The sequence below is a fragment of the Pipistrellus kuhlii genome, unplaced genomic scaffold (assembly GCF_014108245.1).
Source record: "Pipistrellus kuhlii isolate mPipKuh1 unplaced genomic scaffold, mPipKuh1.p scaffold_m20_p_39, whole genome shotgun sequence".
Lineage (NCBI taxonomy): Eukaryota > Metazoa > Chordata > Mammalia > Chiroptera > Vespertilionidae > Pipistrellus > Pipistrellus kuhlii.
This window is the reverse complement of record NW_023425539.1, coordinates 3134808-3158962: the sequence shown is the minus strand read 5'-3', so window position 1 is coordinate 3158962 and position 24155 is coordinate 3134808. Positions and strand designations below refer to the sequence as shown.

General features: G+C 62.5%; 2 protein-coding genes across 5 annotated transcripts; one reads left to right on the top strand and one right to left on the bottom strand.

The window, feature by feature from the left end:
- Positions 1-1813: 1813 nt before the first annotated feature.
- On the top strand, positions 1814-8377 carry TP53I13 (tumor protein p53 inducible protein 13). Its single transcript, XM_036408589.2, has 7 exons — positions 1814-1990; positions 2163-2234; positions 2467-2508; positions 6872-7000; positions 7135-7320; positions 7405-7963; positions 8040-8377. The coding sequence occupies exons 1-7, from the start codon at positions 1919-1921 to the stop codon at positions 8150-8152; spliced, it is 1173 nt and encodes a 390-aa protein (XP_036264482.1). The 5' UTR covers positions 1814-1918; the 3' UTR covers positions 8153-8377.
- Positions 8378-8635: 258 nt separating this feature from the next.
- Positions 8636-23454, bottom strand: GIT1 (GIT ArfGAP 1). 4 transcript variants are annotated; one of them, XM_036408454.2, is made up of 21 exons: positions 23125-23454; positions 17390-17523; positions 16815-16927; positions 16611-16716; positions 15872-16089; positions 15696-15790; positions 15344-15386; positions 13651-13677; positions 13417-13465; positions 12940-13012; positions 12298-12395; positions 11839-11950; positions 11579-11712; positions 11307-11459; positions 11000-11230; positions 10872-10925; positions 10669-10755; positions 10511-10584; positions 10242-10421; positions 10063-10126; positions 8636-9944 (listed from the first exon to the last, which is right to left on the bottom strand). In XM_036408454.2, the coding sequence occupies exons 1-21, from the start codon at positions 23174-23176 to the stop codon at positions 9732-9734; spliced, it is 2310 nt and encodes a 769-aa protein (XP_036264347.1). In that variant the 5' UTR covers positions 23177-23454; the 3' UTR covers positions 8636-9731. The 4 variants fall into 4 exon arrangements, with proteins under 4 accessions (XP_036264347.1, XP_036264348.1, XP_036264349.1 ...); XM_036408455.2 differs by lacking the exon at positions 13651-13677; XM_036408456.2 differs by lacking the exon at positions 10669-10755 and having other exon boundaries at positions 23125-23406.
- Between the last annotated feature and the right edge of the window lie 701 nt (positions 23455-24155).

Below are 24155 nucleotides of genomic sequence, written 5' to 3'. Positions count from 1 at the left end.
GAAGCAGCAAAGAGGAGCGAATGGACCGCGGCTCCCGGCTCCCGGCGCTGCCGCCGAAGGCACCCGCCGCGCCTCCCCCGGGCTCGGCCGCGCTCCCTGACCTTGGAGTTTCTCTCGGCCCCGTGGGCACCGGCCGCTGCGCAACACCCGCGCCCGCGGGGCCTGGCGCCGGGCCCGCGGGGACCGGGCGCGCGGTGTGCGCGGGCGCCCGGAGAGTCGTGGGCTGCGCGTCCGGCCTCAGCGGTGCGCGGTGCCTCTGCCCGCGGAGCGTGAGGCTCCCCCCAGGAGCCTGGCTTCAGATGGACCTTTAAAACCGCGCCCCAGGCCCTAGCCGGTTCGGCTCAGTGGATAGAGCCTCGGCTGCGAACGGAAGGTCCCTGGTTCCATTCCGGCCAAGGGCACGTGCCCGGTTCCGGGCTCAATCCCCAGTAGGGGGCGTGCAGGAGGCAACCGATCAATGATTCTCTCTGATTCTCTCTCATCGTGTTTCTCTCTCTTCCTCTCCGAAATCAATAAAGATATGTTTTTAAAACACCAAACCGCTCCCTAGGAAGAACTTCCCCAGAAGGAACAGCCCCTGCCTCCTGAGCTGGAGGAAGGACACACGGGTGCGGGGTGAGGGCTGTGGCAGGGCATAGGCTGGGGTCCCTTCATCTCCTCAATGGCTGGCAGTAACCGGGGGGACGGGGGGACGGGAAAGAGTCAGGAGCCCCTTTGTAAGCCGCAGGTGTGTGAGCGATGGCTGAAGTAACACCTTCCTCCTCCATCTGGAAGTTGGGGCCAGGCATCTCACCTCACCCTTCACCTTCACTCACGTTCCGTCTCCTCAAAACCCCGAGGGGCCGGGAAAGGGGGCCGGAGGGGCGGGGAGAGGCCTGCGGAAGCAGCGCCCGCGGCGGGGAGGTCCGGCCACCGCCGCCCGCCGGGGACGAGGCCGTGGCCCCCCGCACGGTGGCCGTGCCCCCGGGGCACACGCTGCCCACGGACGGAGGTGGAGGCGGAGTGGGGGGCAGCAGCTGCCGGCGGCCCGGCCTCCCCAGCGCCCGGGGGAGGTGTGTGTGTGGAGGGGGAGGCGGAGGTCTGAGACCCTCCAGGCCGGCCCGGGCCCTGTGGGCGAGGGCAGGAGCGGGACGGGCTGACGGCGAGGCTCTAGGGCGGGAAAGCTCTTCCTCCGTCCGCTCGGACTGGGTGATCCCGCCCTGGTTCACACGGACGGGTCTGGAGCCAGTTTGCCTGTCTCTCCTCCTGGGCCGCCCGGTCCACAGGGACCCGTCCCGCCCTCCGCCCGCTCCCCATCGCTCCCCGGATCGCAGCCGGGCGCTGGGCCGGTGCAGAGCGGAGGAGGCGGGCCCCGCCTGCCCTGCGGCCGCTGCGCTCGGCGGGATCGCGCACAAACTTTTCCGGCCCGGGGTCCCGGGCGCGCGCAGGCGGGGCTGGGGGCGGGCGCGGGGCGGGGCGGAGGCGGGGAGAGCGGCGCGCGCGCGGGCGGGGCGGGGCGGGGCGGGCGAGCAGGGGCGCCGGGCGCGCGGTCCGGGGCGGAGGGCGGGGCGGGTGAGCAGGGTGTCCGGGCGCGCGGTCCGGGGCGGGACGGGGCGGGCGGGTGAGCAGGGGCGCGGGCGCGCGGGACGGGGCGGGACGGGGTTGGCGGGCGGGTGAGCAGGGGCGCCGGGCGCGCGGGACGGGGCGGGACGGGGTGGGCGGGCGGGTGAGCAGGGGCGCCGGGCGCGCGGTCCGGGGCGGGACGGGGCGGGACGGGGCGCGCGCGGAGCGGGGGGTGGAGGGGGACTGAGAGGCCCTGCTCGAGCGCGGGGTCTACGTGGGCGCGCGGGGCGGGGGCGGGCGAGGAGGGGCGGGGCGGCGCGCGCTCCCTCCCTCCCTCCGTCCCTCCTTCCCGGGCGGGCGGCGGGCCGGATCTGGGATGGCGCCTCCTCCGCCTTCGCCCCAGCTGCTCCTCCTGGCCGCCCTGGCGGGGCTCCTGCGCGCCGTGGAGGTAAGGCGACCCGCTCCGGAGAAGCCTCCGAGCTCTTGGCCCAAAGTTGGTCCTGGAGGGCGGAGCGCGCGGAGCGGGGACTGAGTCCGCCCCCGGCGGCGGGGCCTGGGCTGGAGAGGGCAGGGCCCTCGCGGAGCCAGCGCCCCAGCCCCTCTGCGCCCTGGACCCACAGGTGATGGCTGAGCCGGCGGAGGAGGAGGCGGGAGCCGCCTGTCCGGAGGGCCTGTGGCCTCTGCCCCAACAGGTAGGAGCCCCGAGGGCGGCGTGAGAGAGGGCGTGAGGGGTGGCCCAGCCCCGCTCCGGCCCCTCTTCGCCTCCACAGTCCCTCTCGGAAGGACCTCTCTCTGCCGGTTCCTCCATCCTCAGTCTCTGATGTCTTCATCCCAGCCTGGAGGCCCGGGGCTTAGTGTCCCCTCCCCACGCCCCACACAGAGCCTCCCAGCCGCCTGAAGCTCTCTCTCTTCCCCCACCTGTAGGTGTCACCCAGAGTGACTGTCACACGGACGAGCCCACGGCAGGTGAGTCCTGGCAGGAGCCACACAGGTGTCTGCACTTGCAGGCTTCCTCTGCCTTTTCAGCTCAGCACCTCCGTGTGTTCCCACTTCCCTCGGGATGAGGCAAATGTTCTGAGTCCTCTGTGTGCGGGGCAGGGAATGCAGCCAGTTGATGGCTGCTGTGCGGGCAGGACGAGAGTAGAAAAGACAACAGCTCATGCTCCCGATCTGCTGTGACGGGAATTCTCTTCGCTTCTCTGGGCCCCCGTTTTCTGTAAGAGAGGGTATCAGTGATGCCCTCCCCAGAAGAGTAAATGCACAGTGTGTGACCGCACTGCGCAGAGTACGAAGCTGTGCTGTAAGGAGGTGCCTCAGAGTGCCAGGCCCCACACTGCATGGCTGCCTCTGTTTTTGCCAGTGGCCAGATAGCTTCCATATCCCTTTGGTTTTCCTTTTGAAAAATCTCACTTTTTTAAATTTTTTTATCCTGTTATAGTTCCAGGCCAAGAGCCCTCATTCCACCTACCTGATTCCTTTCCTCACACATCCCTTTCACGGGATCATGTTGCTATTCAGAAACCTTGGATGGCTCATTTCCCACCTTATCACCACCGCTCTCCCTTGCCTGGCTTTCAGGCCTGGCCTAGTTAATTAAGCCTTGTCTGACCTCCAAATCCGCGGCTCACCGACCGCACGTGTGAGGGCCCAGCACATCCCCATGGTGGCACCTTCGCTCCTGTCCTGAAGCTGAAGTAGGAAGCCCCCTGGCCACCTACCCTGTTTCCCCAAAAATAAGACAGTGTCTTATATTAATTTTTTCTCCCAAAGTTGCGCTAGGTCTTATTTTCAGGGGATGTCTTATCTTTCCATACGCTAGGTCTTATTTTCGGAGGATGTCTTATTTTCAGGGAAACCCAGGTACCATCCATACGCATCCATCTTCAAAGCCCAGTGCAGAGGTCAGCTCTCCCATGAGACCTTGCCTGATTACATCATCCCTTATTCATCACCTTCTCTAAATTTGCGTAATGCTTATAACTTACATCATATAATTTATTTATTTTTTATATAATAAATCTTTATTGTTCAGATTATTATTATTGTTCCTCTTTCTCCCCCTCCCCCATAGCTCCCCTCCACCTGATTCCCCATCCTACTCCATGCCCTTACCCCCTGCCACTGTCTTCATCCATAGGTGTAAGACTTTTGTCCAATCCTTCCCACACCCCGCAAACCCCCTGAGAACTGTCAGTCCACTCCCTTTCTGTGTCCTTGTTTCTATTCACCAGTTCATCCTGTTCTTCAGATTTTTTATTCACTTGATTTTTAGATTCACTTGTTGGTAGGTATTAGATATCTTTTTGTTGTTCATAGTTTTTACCTTTACCTTTTTCTTCTTTCTCCTCTTCTTAAAGAACACCCTTCAGCATTTCATGTAATCCTGATTTGGTGGTGATGAATTCCTTTAGCTTTTTTCTTGTCTGAGAAGCTCTTTATCTGACCTTCAATTCTGAATGATAGCTTTGCTGGGTAGAGTAATCTTGGTTGTAGGTTCTTGGTGTTCATAGCTTTGAATATTTCTTGCCACTCCCTTCTGGCCTGCATAGTTTCTGTTGAGAAATCAGCTGAAAGTCATATGGGTACTCCCTTGTATAACTGTTTTTCTCTTGCTGCTTTCAAGATTCTCTCTTTGTCTTTTGCCCTTGGCATTTTAATTATGATGTGTCTTGGTGTGGTCCTCTTTGGATTCCTCTTGTTTGGGGTTCTGTGTGCTTCCTCGACTATTTCTTTCACCAGGTAAGGAAAGTTTTCTGTCATTATTTCTTTCAATAGGCCTTCAAATATCCTGCTCTCTCTTTTTCTGGCACCCAAAAATCTGGATGTTGGTACACTTAAAGTCGTCCCAGAGGCTCCTTACATTATCCTTATACTTTTGGATTCTTCTTTCTTTCTACCTCTCTGGTTGGGTGTTTTTTTGTTTCCTCATATTCCAGATCTTTGGTTTGACTCTTGGGGTACGTTGATCTACAGTTGAGTTTCTGTATATTCTTTATTTCAGACAGTGTTTGCTTAATTTCTGACTGGTCCTTTTTTTTTCTTTTTCTTTTTTAATATTCTCATTAAGGCCCTTGAAGGTCTCTTCAAGTTTCTCAGCAGTTTTAGAAGATTCTTGAGTAACCCTATAAATGTGATTCTGAACTCTGTGTCATCCAGTAGTTTACTTTCCTCCATCTCTCCCATTTGTGACATGCTTCTGTGTCTCCCCATTTTGGCTTCCTCCCTGTGTTGATGGAGTGGCTTTGTGTGGTCGGTGACCTATAGGGGCCAGTAGCTCAGCTTCCCCAATCACCCGAGGTGGTCGCTCTTGGTACACCCCTTTGTGGGCTGAGTGCAAAGTCTTGGTGTAGTTAAGCCTTGATTGCTGTTGGTACACTGGGAGGAATTGACCTCCAGGCCCATTGGCTGTGAGGACCCGCTGTGTCTATAATGGAAGAACTGCTGTGCTGGAGACACACTTATGGTGCAGGCCTTGTTTCAATGGGGCTTTGATGCTCACTGAGTCTGCCTCCTAAAAGTGTCACTTATGGATGTGAGGAGTTGAAATCTGGTGTCTCACACTGACCATTAGATACACTGGCTTCTGGATCTCCAATGGGGTGCGTTCAGCTACTGTCTGAGGCCACCTTGCAGGAGCTACAGTGAGAACCACAGTCCTCTCCTCCCTGCTTGGAGCTTGGAGGCTTTGGAGCTGTCTGCACCGGGTTGCAAGTTTGCTGAGTTAAACTGTACTAGAGAAGGCCATTCATATGCAAAAGCCGCTGTTGGAGCTTGAGTGTGTTTGTATATCATGGGGGCGGAGTCTCAGGGTGTCACTAGGCTAGAATGTGGCAAACAGTGACAGCTGCCAGTCAGCTATCTTCCTCTCTGACCGTGTCCCCGAGTCTCACGCCCCAGCACAGCAAACAATAATTCTTGCGCACAGCTCTGCAAGCAAGCCACCCTCCCTCACTTTCCGACCTGATGGCAGACAGTCCAGCTTCTCCCCAGCTTCAGAGAAATTGGGAACTTGTCTCTTTTTGGGTTGAAGAAAGCAATGCCCTCTGCCAGCCGGGATCCGCTGCCAGCCCGTATCGCATGTGCCACCCGTCTCCCCCCCCTCAGTCTTTCAGAGCTTGTGCCCTGAATTCTCCTTTCTCTTTCAGTCGAGTTGTATAACTTCCACTCAGCCAGCTTTCTCGTGGTTCTGGTTGATAGACGTTTTGTCTTTTATTTTTTTTATTTTTTTTAAATAACCTTAGTAGTTCTTTTTTTTTTTCTTTTTAACATATATTTTATTGATTTTTTACGGAGAGGAAGAGGGATAGAGAGAAACATCGATCAGCTGCCTCTTGCACACCCCCTACGGGGGATGTGCCGCAACCAAGGTACATGCCTTTGACCGGAATCGAACCCGGGACCTTTCAGTCCGTAGGCCGACGCTCTATCCGCTGAGCCAAACCGGTTTCGGCGACGTTTCGTCTTTTAGTTGTCGTTTTGAACTTGTTGTGCACTGCAGCAGTTTAGGTGTGTTTACCTAAGCTGCCGTCTTGGATCTATTAAGTCTTGTAATTTAACAACTAACCAGTTTGAGTTTTATTAGCTTGCTCTTTCATTTGCATTAGTCTGTTTCCCTGAGTTTCCTTTACATTCCTTGCAAGTGGAGTCCATGAGTTCTCTTTAGGCATCTCCTACAGCATCTGGCACAGGTTAGCTCAATCAAAGAATATATATATATATATTTTAATTTTTTTATTAAATTATTATCTTTGTACATATATCATTGCCCCCCTTCCCATACATGCCCTCCCTCCCCAGAGTTTTGTGTCAATTGGTGGTACTTATATGCATGTATACAAGTCCTTCAATCAAAGAATATTAATAATTGATCAGGTGTTCCCATTCTGGGATTGTGCACCCGTGTGCCCTGTCTCTGGATGCGTTTGGGAGACTGATTATGTAGACAGGATCAGTGAGACGAAGACTTGGTCTCCAAAGAGGGGGTGCTTACAGTCTAGGCTGAGGACCTGAAGAACCATCGTGGCAGGTGCAGAGAAATACAGCTAACGAGTGTGGTCGGAGTCTGACTGGGATAACCAGGCGCACTGTCATGGAAGCTGTGAACTCTGAGGGGTGGCACTTGATGGAGGAGGGGTGAGAGGAATGATCAGAGGCGAGAGGGAGTGCATGCCACTACCCAGGATCCCTCTTCCTTTCCCGAGCCCGCCTGGTGGGAGGGTCGTGTTGCCATCCTGGGAGTCCCTTTAACCTGGCCCCAGGATGGGAGAACTTGGGATTATCAGAGAAGGGCCGGCCGGCCTGGCTTGACATCTCCATGCCTTTCCTCCAGGTGGAGGCTGTCCGCTTCCTCTACCATCCCTGCGCCCACCCCTGGCTGAAGCTCCAGCTCGTCCTCCTGGCCCACGTGCATATGGCCCAGCCCTCACTGGCTCCTGACTCCAGCCTCACTCAGGACCGGGTACGTGGTGGGTGCAAGTCAGCTGTCTGACACTGGCGGGCTGCCCCGGGTGCAGGAGGAGGGAAATTTGGGGGCTTCCTCTTGTCCCCCCCCACCTTCATGTTCGCTCTCCTAACAATTGCCTTCTTTCATAGCCCCTGGAGTTGGAAGCATGGGGCGTGGTGCTGGAGATGGCATGGGTGGAGCCAGCCTGGGCTGCCCACTTGCTGAAGAGGAGGCGGTGGAAGAGGCAGAGGAAGAAGGCGCAGTTCCTCTCCGGGCCCTCTCCCTCAGCGCCAAGGCCAGGCAGAGGGAGGCTGTGCCGCAGAGGGTGTGTGCAGGTGCGGCGTGGGACCCAGCGTGGTTGGTGGTGTGGTCGCTGGGTTACCTGGGAGAGAGGATGAGAGCTGTCTCTTCTCCCTCAGGCCCCGGCTTTGGCCTTTACCCTGCGGAGCTGGCGGCCCCCGGGCCCAGAGGCGGTGTCTAGAGGGCCCGGGCAGCACTCTCCCGGTGGCGCCAAGAGGCGTGGGCTGCGGGCTGCCCTGGGCCTCCAGCCTACCTCCTCAGCCCCGAGGCCCCCCTCTGCCTCCGCATGGAGCGTGGAGACCAGGAAGCCCAAGCTAGGAACCCCAGGTGAAGGGGGTGATGCTCCGTTTGTGCCCACTGCGCCCCTGCCACCTGGGGGGCCTCCAGGCAGTGCCAGCTCCAGGATGGAGGCCCAGGTGCCCAAAGGGCAAAGCAGCCCCGGAGGCTGTGCCTGTCCGAGCCAGGCTTCCCCAGCCCCGCGGGCGGCAGCAGCGGCCCCGCCGCGGGCCCGGGGCCCCACCCCGCGCACGGAGGAAGCTGCCTGGGCCGCCATGGCCCTGACCTTTCTGTTGGTGCTGCTCACCCTGGCCACCCTCTGCACGCGGCTGCACCGCAACTTCCGGCGCGGGGAGAGCATCTACTGGGGGCCCGTGGCGGACAGCCAGGACACCGTGGCCGGTGAGTTCCCTTCCTCACCACCCCGGCCCCGCCCCGGGGCTTCCCGCCCCTGACGGCTCCCCTCCCCCGCCCCCAGCTGTGCTGAAGAGGCGGCTGCTGATGGCGCCGCGGCGGGTCAAGCGCTCACGCCGGAGACCCCTCCTCCCGGCCACGCAGGGCAGCGGCCCCGACGGGGACAGCTCCGACTGACCGCCGGCCCGGCCCGCCGCGGCGGCAGCTCCGCCCTCCTCCCGAGGCCCGACCTCTGCCACGTGGACCGCACGGGGCCGCCCTCTGGTGGCTGGCGGAGCACCTGCAGGGGGTTGGTTCTCAATGTATTGTTTGTGGGGAAGGGAGGCCTAAGGAAGAAAAAGGAGCTGTTAGCCTCCTTTGCCAAAACTCTTCTGTATTTTTAACTAAATTATTTTGGTAGAATCTTGTATTGAGTTTGTACACTGTCCTAGGCCGTTTAGGTTGTGAGGCAGGGTTTTCGGAGGGAGGGAACCCTCCTACCACTAAGGGGGATGGTGGTAGTACTTGCTGCACCTGATTTCCCAGACAGCAGGCGGCTGCCCTCCCTCAGTGAGGAGCTGCATTCATTTGCTTCACACTCCTGACACATTCACCTTCTCCCTTTCATGTTTGCCACCTCCCCATCCCTTCCCCTCAATTCTCTAAGCATCAGAAACAGCACATGGTCACTTATTTATTTTTGATACAAATGTACAGGATACACAGCTTGACAGCAGCCCACCCACCACCATACAGGTAGAGCCTGGCCCCTGGGCAGAGGCAGGAGGGGAGAAGAGCTGGTGGGCGCTGCCATCTGCCTCCAGCCTTCCCAGCTGCAGCCCGGGCTCCAGGTGCCCGGACGCCGCAGGCACAGGTGCTAGCCTCTCAGAGGTTATAGGGGGGCTCTCGGCTGAGTCAGGGACCCCAGGGAGCCAGCCCCAGGCTCAGTGCTCAGTGCTCTGCCCCAGCCAGCACACCCCCCTCCACAGGGAGGGGAAGGGCAGACGGAGGGGAGTGGTTTTCGTTTAAGTTTATAGAGAAGGGGTACAGTGGTGGGAGTGATGAGGGAGGCAATGGGCAGTCCCTGGCCCCAGGATGGGTGAGGGGGGCTGACGCCCACACTGACCCTGCTGCTCTGGCCCCCTCACCCTCACAAAGTCCAAGCGGACCAGGCCTCTGGAACGGCACCGCCGCCCCATGCACTCACACTTAGTTACCACGATGTTAAAATTAAGGGTGGGGAGAGAGAAAAGAAAAAAGGTTTTCCAGTGTTTGCTGCTGGGGACCCCGGGCACAGGTTGGGGCCGTTTGGCATGGAAGGAGAGCAGCATGGGGGCTGGTGGCTACAGGATGGGGACATCCACGAGGTTATGTACAAAGGAGGGGTGCCCCCACTCAGCCCCAAGAGGGCTGAACTGGCTCATGGGGGTGGGATGCATGTAAGGGGAAGCGCCCCGCTTGGAGTGTCCCCACCAGGCCCTTTGCTGAGGGGGCTCTGGAGGGCATGGGGCTGGGAGTGGCGCCTTTCGGCCCCTGCACGCTGGGGGGGACGCTATGTACAGGGGAGGTGCCTGGAATGTGGGGGACAGGAGCCCCTGCCATCCCCCCCATCCTGGGGGCGGGAGGGGGCGGGCACCAGGGTGCCGGGCTGCCAGGGAGAGTGGCAGCACTAAGGGCACTTGGCGCCAGCGGCTGTCGGGGTGGGTGTAGTGTCTGGAGTGGCCCCTCTCCATGGCCAGTGAGGTCCCAGGGTGTGGGTGAGGGTGCGGGAGAGTGGTCACTGCTTCTTCTCCCGGGTGGTGATGGTGACCAGCTGCTTGGCGGCCTTGGCGATGTCGTAGGCGCACTGGATCACCTGCTGAGTGAGCAGCTGGAAGTCCACCGGGGCGCCCGGCTCCGGGGGCACCGTCTTCCGGCACTCGCTCTGCAGCCGGTAGGCGCTGGCGTTGAGCAGCCGCAGCGAGCTGCGCACGGGCTCCAGGGCGGGTCTCTGGAGGGAGAGGGAGAGGGAGAGAGGCCTCGGACTTGCAGCTGTGAGTACTGACCGGGCCTGGGGTGTCCGCCCCCGCCCCGGGGCCCTCCCCGTCCTCCTCCCTCTGGCCCCTTACCTTTGGGAAGAGAGAGGCCATCTCAGTCACAGCCAAATGGATCTTCTCTGAACAGGGCACAAAGCTGTGGGGAGGGCAGGCATTAGGGGGCCCTGGGGAAGGTTGCAGGGACAGTGGCACACCGGCCCCTCGCCCTCTGCGACGCCCCCAGCCCGGAGGAGTGGGCGCCCACCCCATACCTGTCGTGCTTGAACTCCTGGGCGGCCCGCAACAACTCCTGGATGTTCTTGGTGACCTGCTCCGTCTTCAGGATGACGTCCTCCGTGCTGGGCAGCCCGGGGTCCAGCTCTCCGTCCAGGCTCAGCTCGGGGTGGAAGTCCTCCTCCTTGCCCAGCTCCAGAAACCGCTTCCCCTCCAGCCTGGGCGCGGGCAGAGGGCCGTTCCACACGAGGCCCCCTGCCTGGCCCTCAGCCCCTCCAGGGCCCACCTGCCTCCCTCGGCGCCTCACCCGAGCAGGGCGTCCCCGCTCTGCGTGTTTTCGTAGTCGCTGTCGGCGCCGCTGCCGTGGCGGGAGAGTTTGCTCTGAGGACGCAGGAGGAGACGGGAGGTGAGACATTCCCCCCACCCCCTCCCGCCAGCTCCCTCAGGCCCGCGGAGCAGACGTACCGCGTGGCGGCTTCCTTCCTGGGAGCAGGACAGCAGTGGGGAGGGGGGAGTGAAGGGCACGGCTGAGGCTGAAACCCCCTTCCGGATCTGAAACCCAGGAGCGGAGTCAGGCTCTCCTCCCTGCGGCCCAGCCTCCGGCACGAAGCCTGGCACCCAGGGCTCAGAACCTGCTTCAGAAGCGGACCCATGCCCCGCCCTCTTACCCGGTAGAGGCTGGCCGGGACGTGCACCGAGTAGATGGCGTCATCCTCCAGCTCCTGGGGGTGGGCACAGAGGGTCACGGAGGCCCCTGGGGGCTCGGCCTGCTTCCCCGCCCTGAGCCGGCACTCACCGTGCTGTGGAAAGGCTGCAGCCGGGGGGCCAGCTCGTCCCCGGGCGGGCCCCCGAAGGGCTTCAGGGCCGAGCCCGGCTCGTACATGGAGAAGGCCTGGCGGTCCCTGCGGTGGGCGCTGCCGCCAGGCCCCGCGGACGCGTGTTCTGCCCGCTGGCTGGGGAGGGGCGGCGTGGGCCCCGGCCCCGGCGGCTGCCGGATCTGCAGGTTCTCCGCCTGCAGCTTGTGGATCTGGGGGTGCAGGCTGTCAGGGTCCGAGGGTCCAGGCAGCCCCGCCCCCCACGGCGCCCGGAAGCCCCGCCCTCACCTCCCTCTGCAGCCTCCGGAGCTCGTCGCTCAGGCTGCTGTTGACCTTCAGGAGCTGCTGCACCTTCGCCTCGGAGGTGGCCAGGGCCTTCTTGAGCTCCAGGTACTCCTGCAGCGTCACCGCCCCGTCAGACAGGTCTGAGGAGTCCATGCTCTGGAGGAGACAGCAGCGTCAGCCGCGGGACGGACGGAGAGCTGCTCCCCACGCTGTGACCGGCCCACTGGTCCCGGGGCCGGATGGGGGAGGGGCGGGGGCGGGGGCTGCGCGCAGACCCGAGCCCGGTTGTTCCGCGTGGCGCCGGCGCTGCGCAGAGGCTCCTGGTCGGTGTCCTCGTCCGAGGCCACGCTGTCGTAGTCGTGCTGGTCGTCGAGGTCGCTCTGGCTCCGCACAGACAGCTCGAGGTTGTCTGCGGGCACAGGCCTGTCACTCAGGGCTCAGCCACCCAACCCGCCTCACCACGCAGCCCCGACAGGGAGCCCCGAGAGGCTGTCCTGGGACAGTGCCCGCCCACCCGGCCCCTCGCCCTCCCCACCTGTGGGGCTGCTCAGGCTCTTGCCCTGCTGTCTCCGCTTGGCCTCGCTGAGGATGTCGATGATCAAGGTGGCAAACTCCCGGGCGTTAAAGCGGGCCAGCTTCTGCCGCCCCTGTGAGCGGAAGGGCCGCTGCGATCAGCTGTCGGCTTGAACCCCGGGAAACCTCCGGCCCCTCACTTGGCCAGGGCAGGGTGAGGCTGGCACAGACTCAGGTGCCGAGGAGAGTTCTCAGGAGGAGGCAGGAGCCCACCTCCCCAAGTGCTCACAGGAGCAGCTGCTTCCCCACGCCCAGTCGCAGTGCCAGCCGGGCCAAGGGAGGCCTGGGCAGGGGGGGGGGGAGAGCAGGCCCAGGCCCAGGCCCAGGCCCAGGCCGGCCCAGACAACAGCCGCTGAGGAAGGCAGGCCCGGAGCCGGCGGCCCCGGTGGGAGAAGAGCCCGGGCCCCGCCGGGCCGCCTACCTGGTTCCGGGTGGCCGAGTACTCGGGGTTCACGGGCAGGAAGGGCAGGGCACTGCGCTCTGTCACCAGGGTGCTGTGGTTCTGGGTAGCCAGCCACACTGCGGGGGAGGAGCGGGGAGCAGGCTGTCCAGGGTGGCCAGGCCCACGGCTGGGTGGGGGGGGGGGAGCGCTGAGCACAGCTTTCCTAGCTCCTCCTCAGGCCCACGGAGCTCCGTGATCAAAACGGGGGTGGTCTCCCGCCAGGCACTGGGCAAGGCCAGCGGCAGACGGACAGAGCCGGCCACTCCCTCTCGCCAGGCCCAGCCGAGTTTGGGCTGGAATCTGGCTGTGGCTAGGAAGGAGTGATTAAGGGGGCAGGACTGGGGAGAGAGCCAAAGTGGGAGGCAGCTAGAGCAGAGATGAGCCCAGCGGGAGGGGGGTAGGAGGAGCCTCCAGCTCAGCACTCTGCCCGGCTGGGGCCGCTGCCCAGGCCAGCTCACAGCTGGCAGAGGCTTGTACACAGGCCCGCCGAGCAGACCAACCCCAGGCACCCCTTCTCAGTTTCCATCAACGTACCCGAGAGCCACCCCAGGCCCTCGCCTTTCCTAGTGGGTGGCTCCTCGGTCCCACCTGCCCCGAGACCCCAATGCCCTCCCAGCTCACCAGCGTCATTTTCTCTTCGATCCACCTCATCGTACACGTCCATGGCGAGTTCCTCAAAAAGCCGGTTGCTGAGCTGGAGGCACAGAGGGGGGTCACGGGCTTGGTCAGATCCTCTGGCCCCGAGAGCCGACAGGGCCAGCTCACCAGGTGTCCCTTATGCCACCCAGCCCCACAGTCTCAGAACTGAAAACGGGGGTTGCGGGTCTGTCTGCAAGGCTCCAAGGTGGGAGAGGGCAAAAGGGAGCCAGACTGGGCCAGCTAATGCCAGTTAGGACGGAAGTGGGCCAGGGCCCTGGGAGCCTTTGCAGGCAGAGCCAGGGTCAAGACAAGGGGTGGGGAAGCAGCAAAGAGGAGACGGGAGGCTGGAGTGAGAGCAGCTCAAAGACTTGGAAAAGGACACCGGGTCAGAGGAAGGGGAGCGATCAGAGGGGCGGGGGGGATGGGGGGAGTGGGGGTTAGGAATGGCAGCAGACTCACCGCCTGCAGCTTCTTCTTGGCAGCTTTGGCCAACTCAGACAGGTCCAGGCTAAGGACAAGGAGGGAGCCAAGAAGGGGGAGGAAGGGAGAGACCAGCCATAAGACGTGGCCAGACCTTTGCCAATGACCCTCCAAACATGCAGAGAGCCCAGGGAGACAAGACCCCAGATGCCACACAACCAGAGCCACCTCGCCCCACCCAACCAGAGCCTGCTCCCGTGCAGACACAGATACCTCTGAGACATGCACTTTTGCCGGGATCTAAGTCCAGAGGAAGGCAGCAGAGGGAAGAACAGGACAGAGGCAGCAATTACCCAACAGAAGGGAGCACACACCTTCCCACATCAAGCTCACTCATCTCTGTGCACACGCCAGTCAGAACGCACAAAACGGACTCCTCTCCCCCAGCCTGCTCCTGACTGGCTCGCCCCTCCTCTCGGAGACCCATCTCCCGGCACATCAGCTCCTGGGAGAACCTGAAACCCCCCTCAGCCTCCCGCCTCCGCCATCATTGCCTCCCCCTGGGCTTTGGCCGCAGTTTACTAATCCACCTCCCCCTCCCACTCTCGCTCCTACAAAACTTTCCTACCTAGCACCACGGCGATCCTTTTGACACACCCGGTGGCACTATTCCTGGTCTTAAAAACACCTCAATAATAACAAAAAGCTCATTTAAAAAATATGCTAACTGCTTTGCATGCATTATCTTATTTAATCCTCTCAACAGCCCACAAAGACAGGTCCAGCTGCCCTCATTTCCAGGTGAGATAACCGAGGCTCTGAGAGGGTCAGCAGCCTGCCTGAGGCCCCACAGCCAGGAAAGCAGCAGGGCTGGCTCGGCACACCCCCATGCTGGGACCTCTCCCGCTCAGGAGGGTCACAGCCTTTCTCAGGACTCACAGGACTGGCCACTCTGTCTCTCCTCCAGTCCTGCTCCTGGGATCCCGCCTCTCACGTATGCTGCAGGCTCCCCATCTGCTTGCAGTTCCTGGCACAGCGTTCCTAGCGTCTGTGCCTCTCTCTCTCCTGCTGCACGTCCCACACTGAACTACAACTGTCTGACTGGGCTGCCTCCCTTTCTCGACTGTGAGCTCCTCAAAGGCAGGGATGCTGTCGGAGCCACCTGTGTCTCAGTGCCAAGAACAGCAGCTGGCGCCGCGAAGGTGCTCGGTTAACATTTCACTGAGTCTGTGCCCATGTGTTTACAACACCCCCTGCCACGCAGGCACGCACACCAGGCAGAGTCAGACCAAAGACGTAGGGGGAGTCTCGGGATTTCAGAACAGAGGAGGTCTGCGCTCAGGAATCCAGGGTGCCCAGACCTGACAGGCCCCGTCTGCCCACACTGCCCTCTGGAGGAGGCAGCCTCTCCAGACCCACGCCAGCAGGCACAGCGGGGCATAGCAATGGCCACCAGAGGCAGCCACCAGGTGGCGCCAGCACCCATCTTGTAAGCTGGGTAAGGATTGGAGGTGGTACCTCCCAGCCTGGCACCTGGGGCCTCTCAGATCAGAGGCAGAGACACCTGGATTGTGCCATGCCTTGCCCTCCAGCCTCTGCCCAGTTTATGAACACACCACACGGGCTGGCCAGTTACTCAGATCCCTGGAGCCCACCTGCTTTTCAGTGAGGAGCAGAGATTTACCTAAGATTTCAGTGGGGCCAGTGTCAGTGGGAATAGAACCCGGTGACCCACTGCTCTTGGGGTGCTGCCTGTACTGTGCCTCTGACAGAAGGAGCTCAGGCTATGCTGGCCATGTGCTAAGTTGACACTTATCTGCCCGGGGGCCCAGAATTAGGGAGTAAGGACCAGACTATGAAATGTTTGTGCTTCCAGCCCCTGGAGGAGTGGGGTGGGGAATGTGGGGGTCAGGCACCACCATGGCCTGTAACAGCCTCTGGGACAGGACACCAGGTGGGCACTTACCTGTCGGCCATCTGTGGGATGATATAATGCCCATTCTTGTGATCTGAACAAAAATAAAAATGCCAAGTCACTGGTGCCGAGTGGCCTGAGTAGCTGGACGCCCACCTCACTGCCAGGAGCAGGGACAGGCACCCAGAGGTATCAGGGGAAAGACTGGGAGCTGGCTAGAAGTTATGCCACCCCCACTCCCTGCCCCAATGTGCTGCAGCCCAGAGCCTGCAGCAATTTCACAGGAGCCAGTTGCCTAGCAACGCTGTTCCCCAGCCGGCTGTGTCACCATGGCACCTGCTGCTGAGGTGTGTCTGGGTCCCACCTGCCTGGCCCCGCCAGGCCCGCCCCGCACTCTGCTCACCAGGCTTTCGTCCGCAGAGGTAGAAGGCCAACCGGTCAGTGAGCTCATACTGGCACTCGACTAGCCTCTCTGCCAGCTCATGGTGCCCCGCCTGCCTGTGGGAGGGCGCCTGGCTCAGCCTGCAGCAGCAGCCCACTGGCCCACCCACCCGTGCCCACCCTTCAGCCAACCCTCACCTGGCATAGTCGATGGGCGTCCGGCCGTTGACGTCGGGAGAGCCGGGATCGGCCCCGTACACGACAAGCAGCTCGGCCTGCAGCGTCTGCCCGGCCTTGGCAGCCACGTGCAGAGGCGTGGTGCCCTTCTCCGGGTGGAAGAAGTTGGCCTGGGCACCCAGGGACAGCAGGCGCAGACACGTCTCCAAGTTGCCTGTCCGCACGCTTGAATGCAGTTGCTGCAAGGAGCGGGAGCAACACACGTGTGAGCCCTCCTCCCTCAGGCTGCACAGGGACCGGGAGCACCTGGGCCGCCCGCCGCAGCTCCCGGAGCCCAGCTGAGTGCGGGTGTCTGGAGGACAGAGGGCTTCGCGCTGGGCGTTAACGCCCACCAATAGCAGCTGCTGTCAGTCACTCTGCCCCGTGCTGTGTGCTCTGCTTGGAACAGACAGTATATAGGAGATGGTGCTGTTCTTCCCATTTCATAGATGAGAAAACGGAGGCTCTGAGAGGCTTAGGAACGACCCAGAGTTTTCCTGGCTTTTGGGTGGCAGTTGGGGGATGTCAGCCTGTGTGTCCTCCCGGGAGTCGAGGGGCTTTGACCACAGGCAGCCTAACCAAGCACGTTGGTTGCTCCACAGCCCGCGGTTCCTGCCTGACCTGCTGCCTCTGGGGCCTGGGGCTGAGCGGTGCCTGAGGAGGAGCCTGCAGGGCGTTGGGGTGGGGAGAGGCCCGCCCTCCGGCGTGGGGCCCCTCACACCTTGCTGAGGTCTTTGGCGGTGACCCCGTCGTCATCCCGGCAGGGAAGCTTGTGCACAAATGCCAGCATCTGGTACTTGGCCCTGATGAACTCGGACTTGATGGGGCTGCACGGGGCACAGAGGAAGAAATGGGGAGCAGAGCGAGAGAGGAGTCACCTGGCCACCTCCCGGGCCCCTGCCACCGCCCCTCCAGCCCGACTCACTGGACTTTGTCCTGGGGGTTGGCTTTGCGTCGGCCGCTCTGCACCTGTGCGGGGTCCAGCAGGGAGTGCTCCCAGATGGAGTTGGCCCCGTTGCTGGCGAGCGTGTGCACCATCTGCGGGGAGGAGATGCCAAGTGAGAGCCCACTGGGTGCCGGACACTGGGCACCGGCCACAGCCACTGTGGCTGCAAAAGCACCAAAGCGCCTACTGGGTGCCTGTTCCCTGTTGCATCTCTATCCCGTCAGGCCACCCGAGGATGTGGGTCCTGGTTAGAACCCCAGGTCACATGACCAGCATGCCAAGGCTGAGAGAGGTTAAGCGACCTGCTCAGTGCTACACGGCCCAGCTAGTAAGAGGCAGAGCAGAGATGAGCGCCCAGATCTGCCTGACCCCAGGCCTGGATGCCTCCTCTCGGGTGAGTGGATGGGTCTGGATTAGGGTTTGGATTAGGGTGCTCCCCAGGCAGGTGCTGCCCCCAGGAGCTACTGAGTGCAGGCGGGTGTGTGTGTTGTCTGAGGGAGACGTGCCTGCGGTGAGCACCCTGTGGGGCGGCGGAGGGCGGGCCAGCCCCGTACCTGCAGCAGCGTGGGGGGCCAGGCGCTGTGGCGAAGGTGCTTGACGATGGAGATGTGGCGTCCCAGGCTCCGGTGCACGCTGCAGCACTCGTCACACACCAGCACCCCCCTGCTGATGGAGGCCCAGCCGGGGTCTGCCGGGGAGGGGAAGCCAGGGTCAGCCACAGCCAGTGCAGGCAAGACCCCCTGCGCACCTGCTCCGGGCCGGCACTATGCTTAGTGCCCGCACATATTCACTCCCCTGGGCCCTCAGAGCCTGGAAACTGGGGCATCAGGAGGCACCGGCGACGGATGAGGAAGCTGAGCTGAGGCAGCGAGAGGGATTTCCACACGGCTCTCAGCGGGCGACAGACACAGCCGAGCCCTTTCCTACACGTATCTGGCTCTCTGGGAAGGTGTGGTCCCCAGGGCCTACTCAGCGGGCATGGCTTCCCGTCCTGCAGTTGCCACTATCATTCCCACAGCCTTCCCCAGGGAAGCAGGGATCCCCGAGGGGACGGAACCCCGATGTGTCCGCACCACTCATCCCTAGGCGCTCCTCCTGCGTCTGGGTCAGTGCCACACCTCTCCTCGCCCAGTGGCCCACCTGCGGACCCATCACAATCCCCAGGAACACCCGACTCTGCCCTTACCCTGCCGAGGCTCCTGTCGCCATCACTGATGGAATCCCTCCTAAGGCGGATGGGAGTGCAGAGGAACTACCGCTGACTGAGCACCCACTGTGCCCCACTGGGCGCTGCATGCATGCCTCTCCCAACTGCCAGGCAAGGTGGGGACGGCTACCCGCCTGACCAGTGAGCTCAGTGCGCGTGCACAAGGTCACACACGAGGGAGTGGCTGCCGGGACGCGCACCGGGCACTCAGGTGCCGGAGACCGCGCCGTGCCCAGAACCGCTGGGCCCTGTGCTCTGCCCGGAAGGGGACAGCCCCCGGGGACAGGGGGCCTGGGAACCTCTCCACTCCTGGAGAGTGAACTTTGGAAACCCAGGGTGGGTGGGAGCTCCCTCCCAGGCCCCCCGGGGGAGGAGGAGGGGGCCGCTGTGTACGGCTCAGGCTGTGGAAAGGTCACGGGGGAGAAAGCGGCCATTGTGTGCCTCTGAGAGTGGGGGCGGGGAGCCTGTCTCCCAGGACACTGTGCTCTGCCCGGCCCCCACCCTGTCAGGAAGCCCTGTCCGGGAGGGGTGCTGGCTCCCCGCCTTGCCCCGTGGTGCCTCTCCACCAGAAGGTGGTTCTCAGACCCTACCCTGAAAGGACTTCCCTCCGAGCCCCGGAGAACGGAGGAGACTGAGTCAGGGTGAGCCAGCAGCCCCTCACTGCCCGGGAACAGGAGGGACAGAGGGACTCAGCTTTCTGGTCAGGGACCCCACCTCCCCACAACGGGCACAGGAAAACACAGGGCGCACACTGCCCCTTCCTGGGGAGCTCATCCCAGGGGCCCAAGAGGAAGGAACCACAGCGCGTTAGTGTTGGCTTCACCGAGCAGGAGCGGCTCCAGGTGACACGCCCCTCCCCCACTCCCAACGCCACTGGGCCAGGGGGCCGCCCTCCGGCCATCGCCGCTGCCCAGGCAGGAAGCTGGAAATGACGCAGCCCGAATTCCTCTTGTTGAAATGGTGGGGTTTCCTGTAAGTGGGGAGCCGCCCAGGCCAGGATCACGAATGGACCGCCCTACCGGAGAAGCCCGGCCTGGAGGACCGGCCAGAACAGACACGGCAAGTCCCTGAATGCGCAGTGACCACACTGGGATCTGGGGACGGGGCCCAGGACTCGGCTTGCCACTCTCCTAGGCTGGGGGAGGGGTCCCCCTCTCTTCCCCAGGCCCAGTGACCTGAAATAGGAAATGTGGGCAGGGGACGCTGTCCTGGTCTGGGGCACACTGGTGCCAGTTCAGTTCTGATTGACAGACGAGAAAGCCCACCCTCACCCCACTCCCTGTTCTTTATGCCCAGGGACATGGGACGTACCCAAGCAAGAACCCCCGGGCCTCACCTAGGCCATTGCTAAGCAAATTGCTAAGCAGAAGGGCCAGGAAGGGTTCCTGAAAGGCAATGGCTATTGAAGTTTAAAGTTAAAGGAGGGAGTCTTGTCCCAAAGAGGCTCCTGGACAAACTTGGGGCAGAAGAGAGACAGGGAACGCAAAGCCCACGGGACGCGGTGACCAAGCTGGTATCTGCCAATCCTCGTCCTGGACGCCTGCCTCCGTCAGGGTGGGTCTGATAAGTGTGGGCAAGTGGCAGGAGGGGTCCTGAAGTAACATTAACCAATGCCAACCCCACTGGGGCCAGGAGGTCTGCTATCAGGGCTAGCCTCTCCTGAGCGAGGGACCGGATCCGCACTAGGAAGAGAGAGAAGCCGCCATGCTGAAAGCAGCCGAGAGTCATTACAGAAATGGAGGCCAGAACGGCAGTTACCTTTGGGGGGACACTGGCTGCTGGGCGAGGGCACAAGAAAACCCTGCAGCCGAAACCGGTTTGGCTCAGTGGATAAAGCGTTGGCCTGCGGACTGAAAGATCTCAGGTTCGATTCGAGTCAAGGGCATGTACCTTGGTTGCGGGCACATCCCCAGTGGAGGTTGTGCAGGAGGCAGCTGGTTGATGATTCTCCCTCATCGATGTTTCTAGCTCTCTATCCCTCTCCCTTTCTCTCTGTAAAAAATCAATAAAATATATTTTAAAAAATAAAAATATATATATTAAAAAGAAAAAAGAAAACCCTGCAGCGCGATGGGAATGCTCTTCTCTGGGTTGGGGTGACGGCTACAGCTATACCCACACGCACAAACTCATCAGCCAAACAGAAAGGTGCGTGCCGTTTGCCATTCATAAGTCACCCTATATAATAAAAGGCTAATATGCAAGTTGTCCCCTGGGAGTTTGCCCAGGGTGGGCTGTCCGGCCAACTGTCCAAAACCCCAAATACCCTTCCCACTCTGATCGGGGTGGGCCAGCTGGACCCCACCCGTGCACGAATTCATGCACCCAGCTTCTAGTATCTCAATAAAAGAGGAAGAGAGCCCACCACTCACCCCATCCCACAATAACTATGAGGAGACATGCGGGCCTGCAGGTTCCCAAATGGCCCTCGCAGGTGGCCAGCCCTGTTCCTCCAAGGTGCCAGAGGCTGCATGGAGGCCCGTAGGGTGAGGAACAAGACCTGAGAGCAGGGCCAGAGCTGTGTGCAGGGGGAGGATGGGGAAACACACATACTCTGCAGCTTCCCTGACCCCAGCCCCTCTCTTGGACTCCCAAGGCAGGCAGGGGCACAGATGGTGCCTGACCAGCAGCCAGAGCAGGCAGGCCATGCCCAGCTGCCTCACAACAGACTCACACTATCCCCTCATGCCCACGCCTGGGAGCAGAGGGAGGATGAGGAGGGGCCTTTGGGGTCAGGCTCCACTCACCTTTTACCTCCATCGCCTCCCCCCCTCCTAGGGCTGGGACTGCAGGGTTCCTGCCACAGCGAGGGAAGCCTATGCCTGGGTAGGAGGCACACACAGGGTGGCTCTGGGTCTGAGCTCCAGGCAGCTGCCTACTCTCAAGCCTTTCTCTTGGGCTGCGAGTAGTTCCCAGACAGAGAACACCATTCACACAGCACACAGCGGGGTCTGGAGCAGACCCAGCAGGCAGCAGGGTCCAGACAAGCATCCACACCCTCGGGCAGTGCCTGCTCTGTGCCAGACACCTCGCTAGGTGCTGGGGTGGCAAGACTGTCATCACCCGGCCCACCTCATCACCCTCACCTTCTCACCATTTGCCTCTTCCTGACCCGATCAAGGGGAACACGGCCCCGGGGCACAATGCCTCTGAGGGACAAGGGCCAGGGGTAAGAGGTGGCAGTACAAACACCTCAGATACACACCACTCTGCCCCCGAGCCCAATGGGCACCCAGAGACCACAGCCCAACAGGCGAATGGAATGGAAAGACAGCGGCCGTGCTGATGCTGCTCTCCATTCCTCAAACCCGGAATCAGGACCACAGATGTGGCGACGGGACACTCGCCCAAAACCATTTCTACTCCGACTTCCCTGCCTTGCAGGTGAGGAAACGGGACAGAGCGGGGAAGGTCTTGCCATGGGGAAGTGAGCTTGGCATCGCCCCAATGTGGGCAGATACCCCTCCTGGTGCCCTAGCCCTGACCAGAAATGGGCAGGGAGCAATGTTGAGGATTCTAGATTCCCCAGGAGCCCGCTGGTCCCTGGCCGGCCTCTTGGCTGTCACAGAGTAAGCTGGATACAAAGGCTAAAACCCAAGCTGCCCCCCCCCCCAACCCCCCAGCAGAGCACCACAACCGCCTGGGACAGACACCGAGAAGGCAAACTCTCCCTCCCCCCCACCCCCCTCTCCCCGGGCGGGGGCCAGTGGGTCACCGTTGCCAGCTAACCAAAGGTAAGCACACACAACCCCAGACAGCTTCTTGGGGAGCCTGCTAGACCGTGGCATGCCGAGAGGAGGCCTCAGGGTCATGACCAACCACAGAGCGCCAGGCCTGTGCCAGCATCCAGATCCCTCCAGGCTGGAGCCACCAGAGCATCTGTGAACCTCAACCTGTTGGGGTCCTGGGGCCGCCCAAGGAATGTCTGGGAGTTATGGGCCCACAAAACAGCACCCCACACTCTCACATCTCGTCTGTCCCCAGTCCCTCTGGAGTTCAGACCCCTGAGCCTGCTGAGGGAGACAGTTCCTTTTCTAAAGAGAACGGGCCAGGCCTGGGCTCCCCCCGCCCCCCCAGCTGCCCAGCCCATCACTGGCAGTGTCCTCCCACATCAGAAGGGAGCAGTGGGGGGGATCACTGCTTCTCACTTCCTCAGCAGGTCAGGGGTTGGCATCAGCCTGGAGCTGACTGCTGGGAAGAAGGGAAACACCACGGTAAACGCAGCCAAGAGGCCGGCCAGGGACCAGCGGGCTCCTGGGGAATCTAGAACCCTTAACCCTGCTCGCTACCCATTCCTGGTCAGGCTGGGCTAGGGCACCAGGAGAGGTATCTGCCCACATTGGGGCGATGCCAAGCTCACTTTCCCCAAGTGGGCCCGACTGAGGCACAAGAAAAGCCGGGTCCAGGTGGTCCCAGGCACCAGGTGGCCGGGGGCCGCCTCAGGAAGATGCTCAGGCTCACACGGGCCCGGTGCACCAGGCCTGCCTGCGAGGAGCCCCAGCCCGGGGAGCCAGGGCCCGGGAGCTCCAGGAGGAGCCACCCCTCCTCTGCTCCCGAGGAAACAGTATCCAAGCCTCCCCCTCCCCCCGGCCCATCTGCCCGGCTCCCGGCCCCTTGCCCTCCGCCACCCCGGCAGGCAGGCCGGCCGGCAGACCGTGCGAGCAGCAGGTGCAAGACGCGGGGGTGGGCGGCCCGGAGACGGCGCAAAACCACACTCGCCCCCACCCCCTGCACCTGGCCGGCCTCCGCCTCGGCCCTCGGCCACCCCGGGCCGGCGCTTCCGTTCGGGTACGGGGATGGAGGCGGGGGGCGGCCGGTTGCCCGCCTCCCTCGGCCTGAGGGGTGGGAGGCGGCGCCGAGAACGTCCTTCCCGGCTCGTCCGCGGGCACCAGGCCGCAGGGGCCCCCCGGCCGGCGCTCCAGACGAGGACCGGGCTCCGCAGCGGCCCTGGCGGGGGCCGAGGCCGCAGCCCCCAGCCCCACCCCGCCCGCCGGCCCGCACGGCGCTCCCGCCAGGCCCAGGCGCCCGCCCTCCCGGCGGCCGGGGCGCGCGGTCCCGGTGCCGCCCCCGCGGCCTGCTTACCGGGGGCGCTGCAGTCCGCACACACCTCCGCGCGCGGCCCCTTCCGGGACATCCTCCGCGGCGGCGCGGCCGCGGCCCGCTGGGCCAGCGTGGGGGGCGCGGGCGGCGGCCCCGGGCGGCGGCGGCGGCGGCCCTGCTGCCCGTCCCGGCTCCGGCGAGGCCCCGGCGAGGCTCCGCGCGCCCGGCCAACCGACCGCCCCTGGGCCGGCCCGGAACCCGCCGTGCCCGCCCGCCTGCCCGCTCGCCCTCGGGCGCCCTCCGCCCCGCCGCCGCCCCGCCGCCGCTCGCCGCTCGCTCTCCCCGCCCCTCGCGCGGCTACGGCCGCTCCTGCAGGAAGCGGCGTAGGCCCCGCCCACCGGGGAGGGGCGGCCCCGCCTCCCGGAGGAAGGAAGCCGGGAGCGCGGGCGGGGAGGGGCGGGGGCGCTTAAAGGGGCCGCACACCCCGCCGCGCTGGAGCAGGCGGCCCCGCCCGCGGCCGAGGCCCCACCTTCTCCTGCGAGTCTCTGGCCCGAGGGCGGTGTGACGTCAGCCCATCCCCTTCGCTTTCCAGAGGGGGGTTGGCCTGGAGTTCGGGCCCTGGGACAGTGGCCCCTGGGAATCAGAGACCCGATCAAGGAGCTGGAGGCCTAGGCTCTCCTTCCTGTGAGGGGCCGTGGCTTGGGGTACCCGCTTCTCGCTGGTTGGGGTGAGGTGTGCGACCTGGACTCCCAGGTGTCCACATGTGTGTGTCCAGGTGTGTGTGTGTGTGTGTGTGGTCACACTTGCTGACTATGCACCCCGCCAACAACATGGACGCTCAGGTGCCAAAGAGGTCTGTCCGCCCTACCCTTCGGGCTAAGACTGCATCTGGCCTTCCTCAGGGCTTGCCTCTAAAAAGTAAAGAATCTGGGCGGTTTTAAAAGGCCCTCTGATGGGTGACCACTGCGCCGGTGTGCAGGAATACCTGCTTGTCATCCGACTTGTATGCACCCACAATGGTTCTGGGCCACCAGAGGTATGTCCATATAACATACAGGGACTTAGTTTTGTGG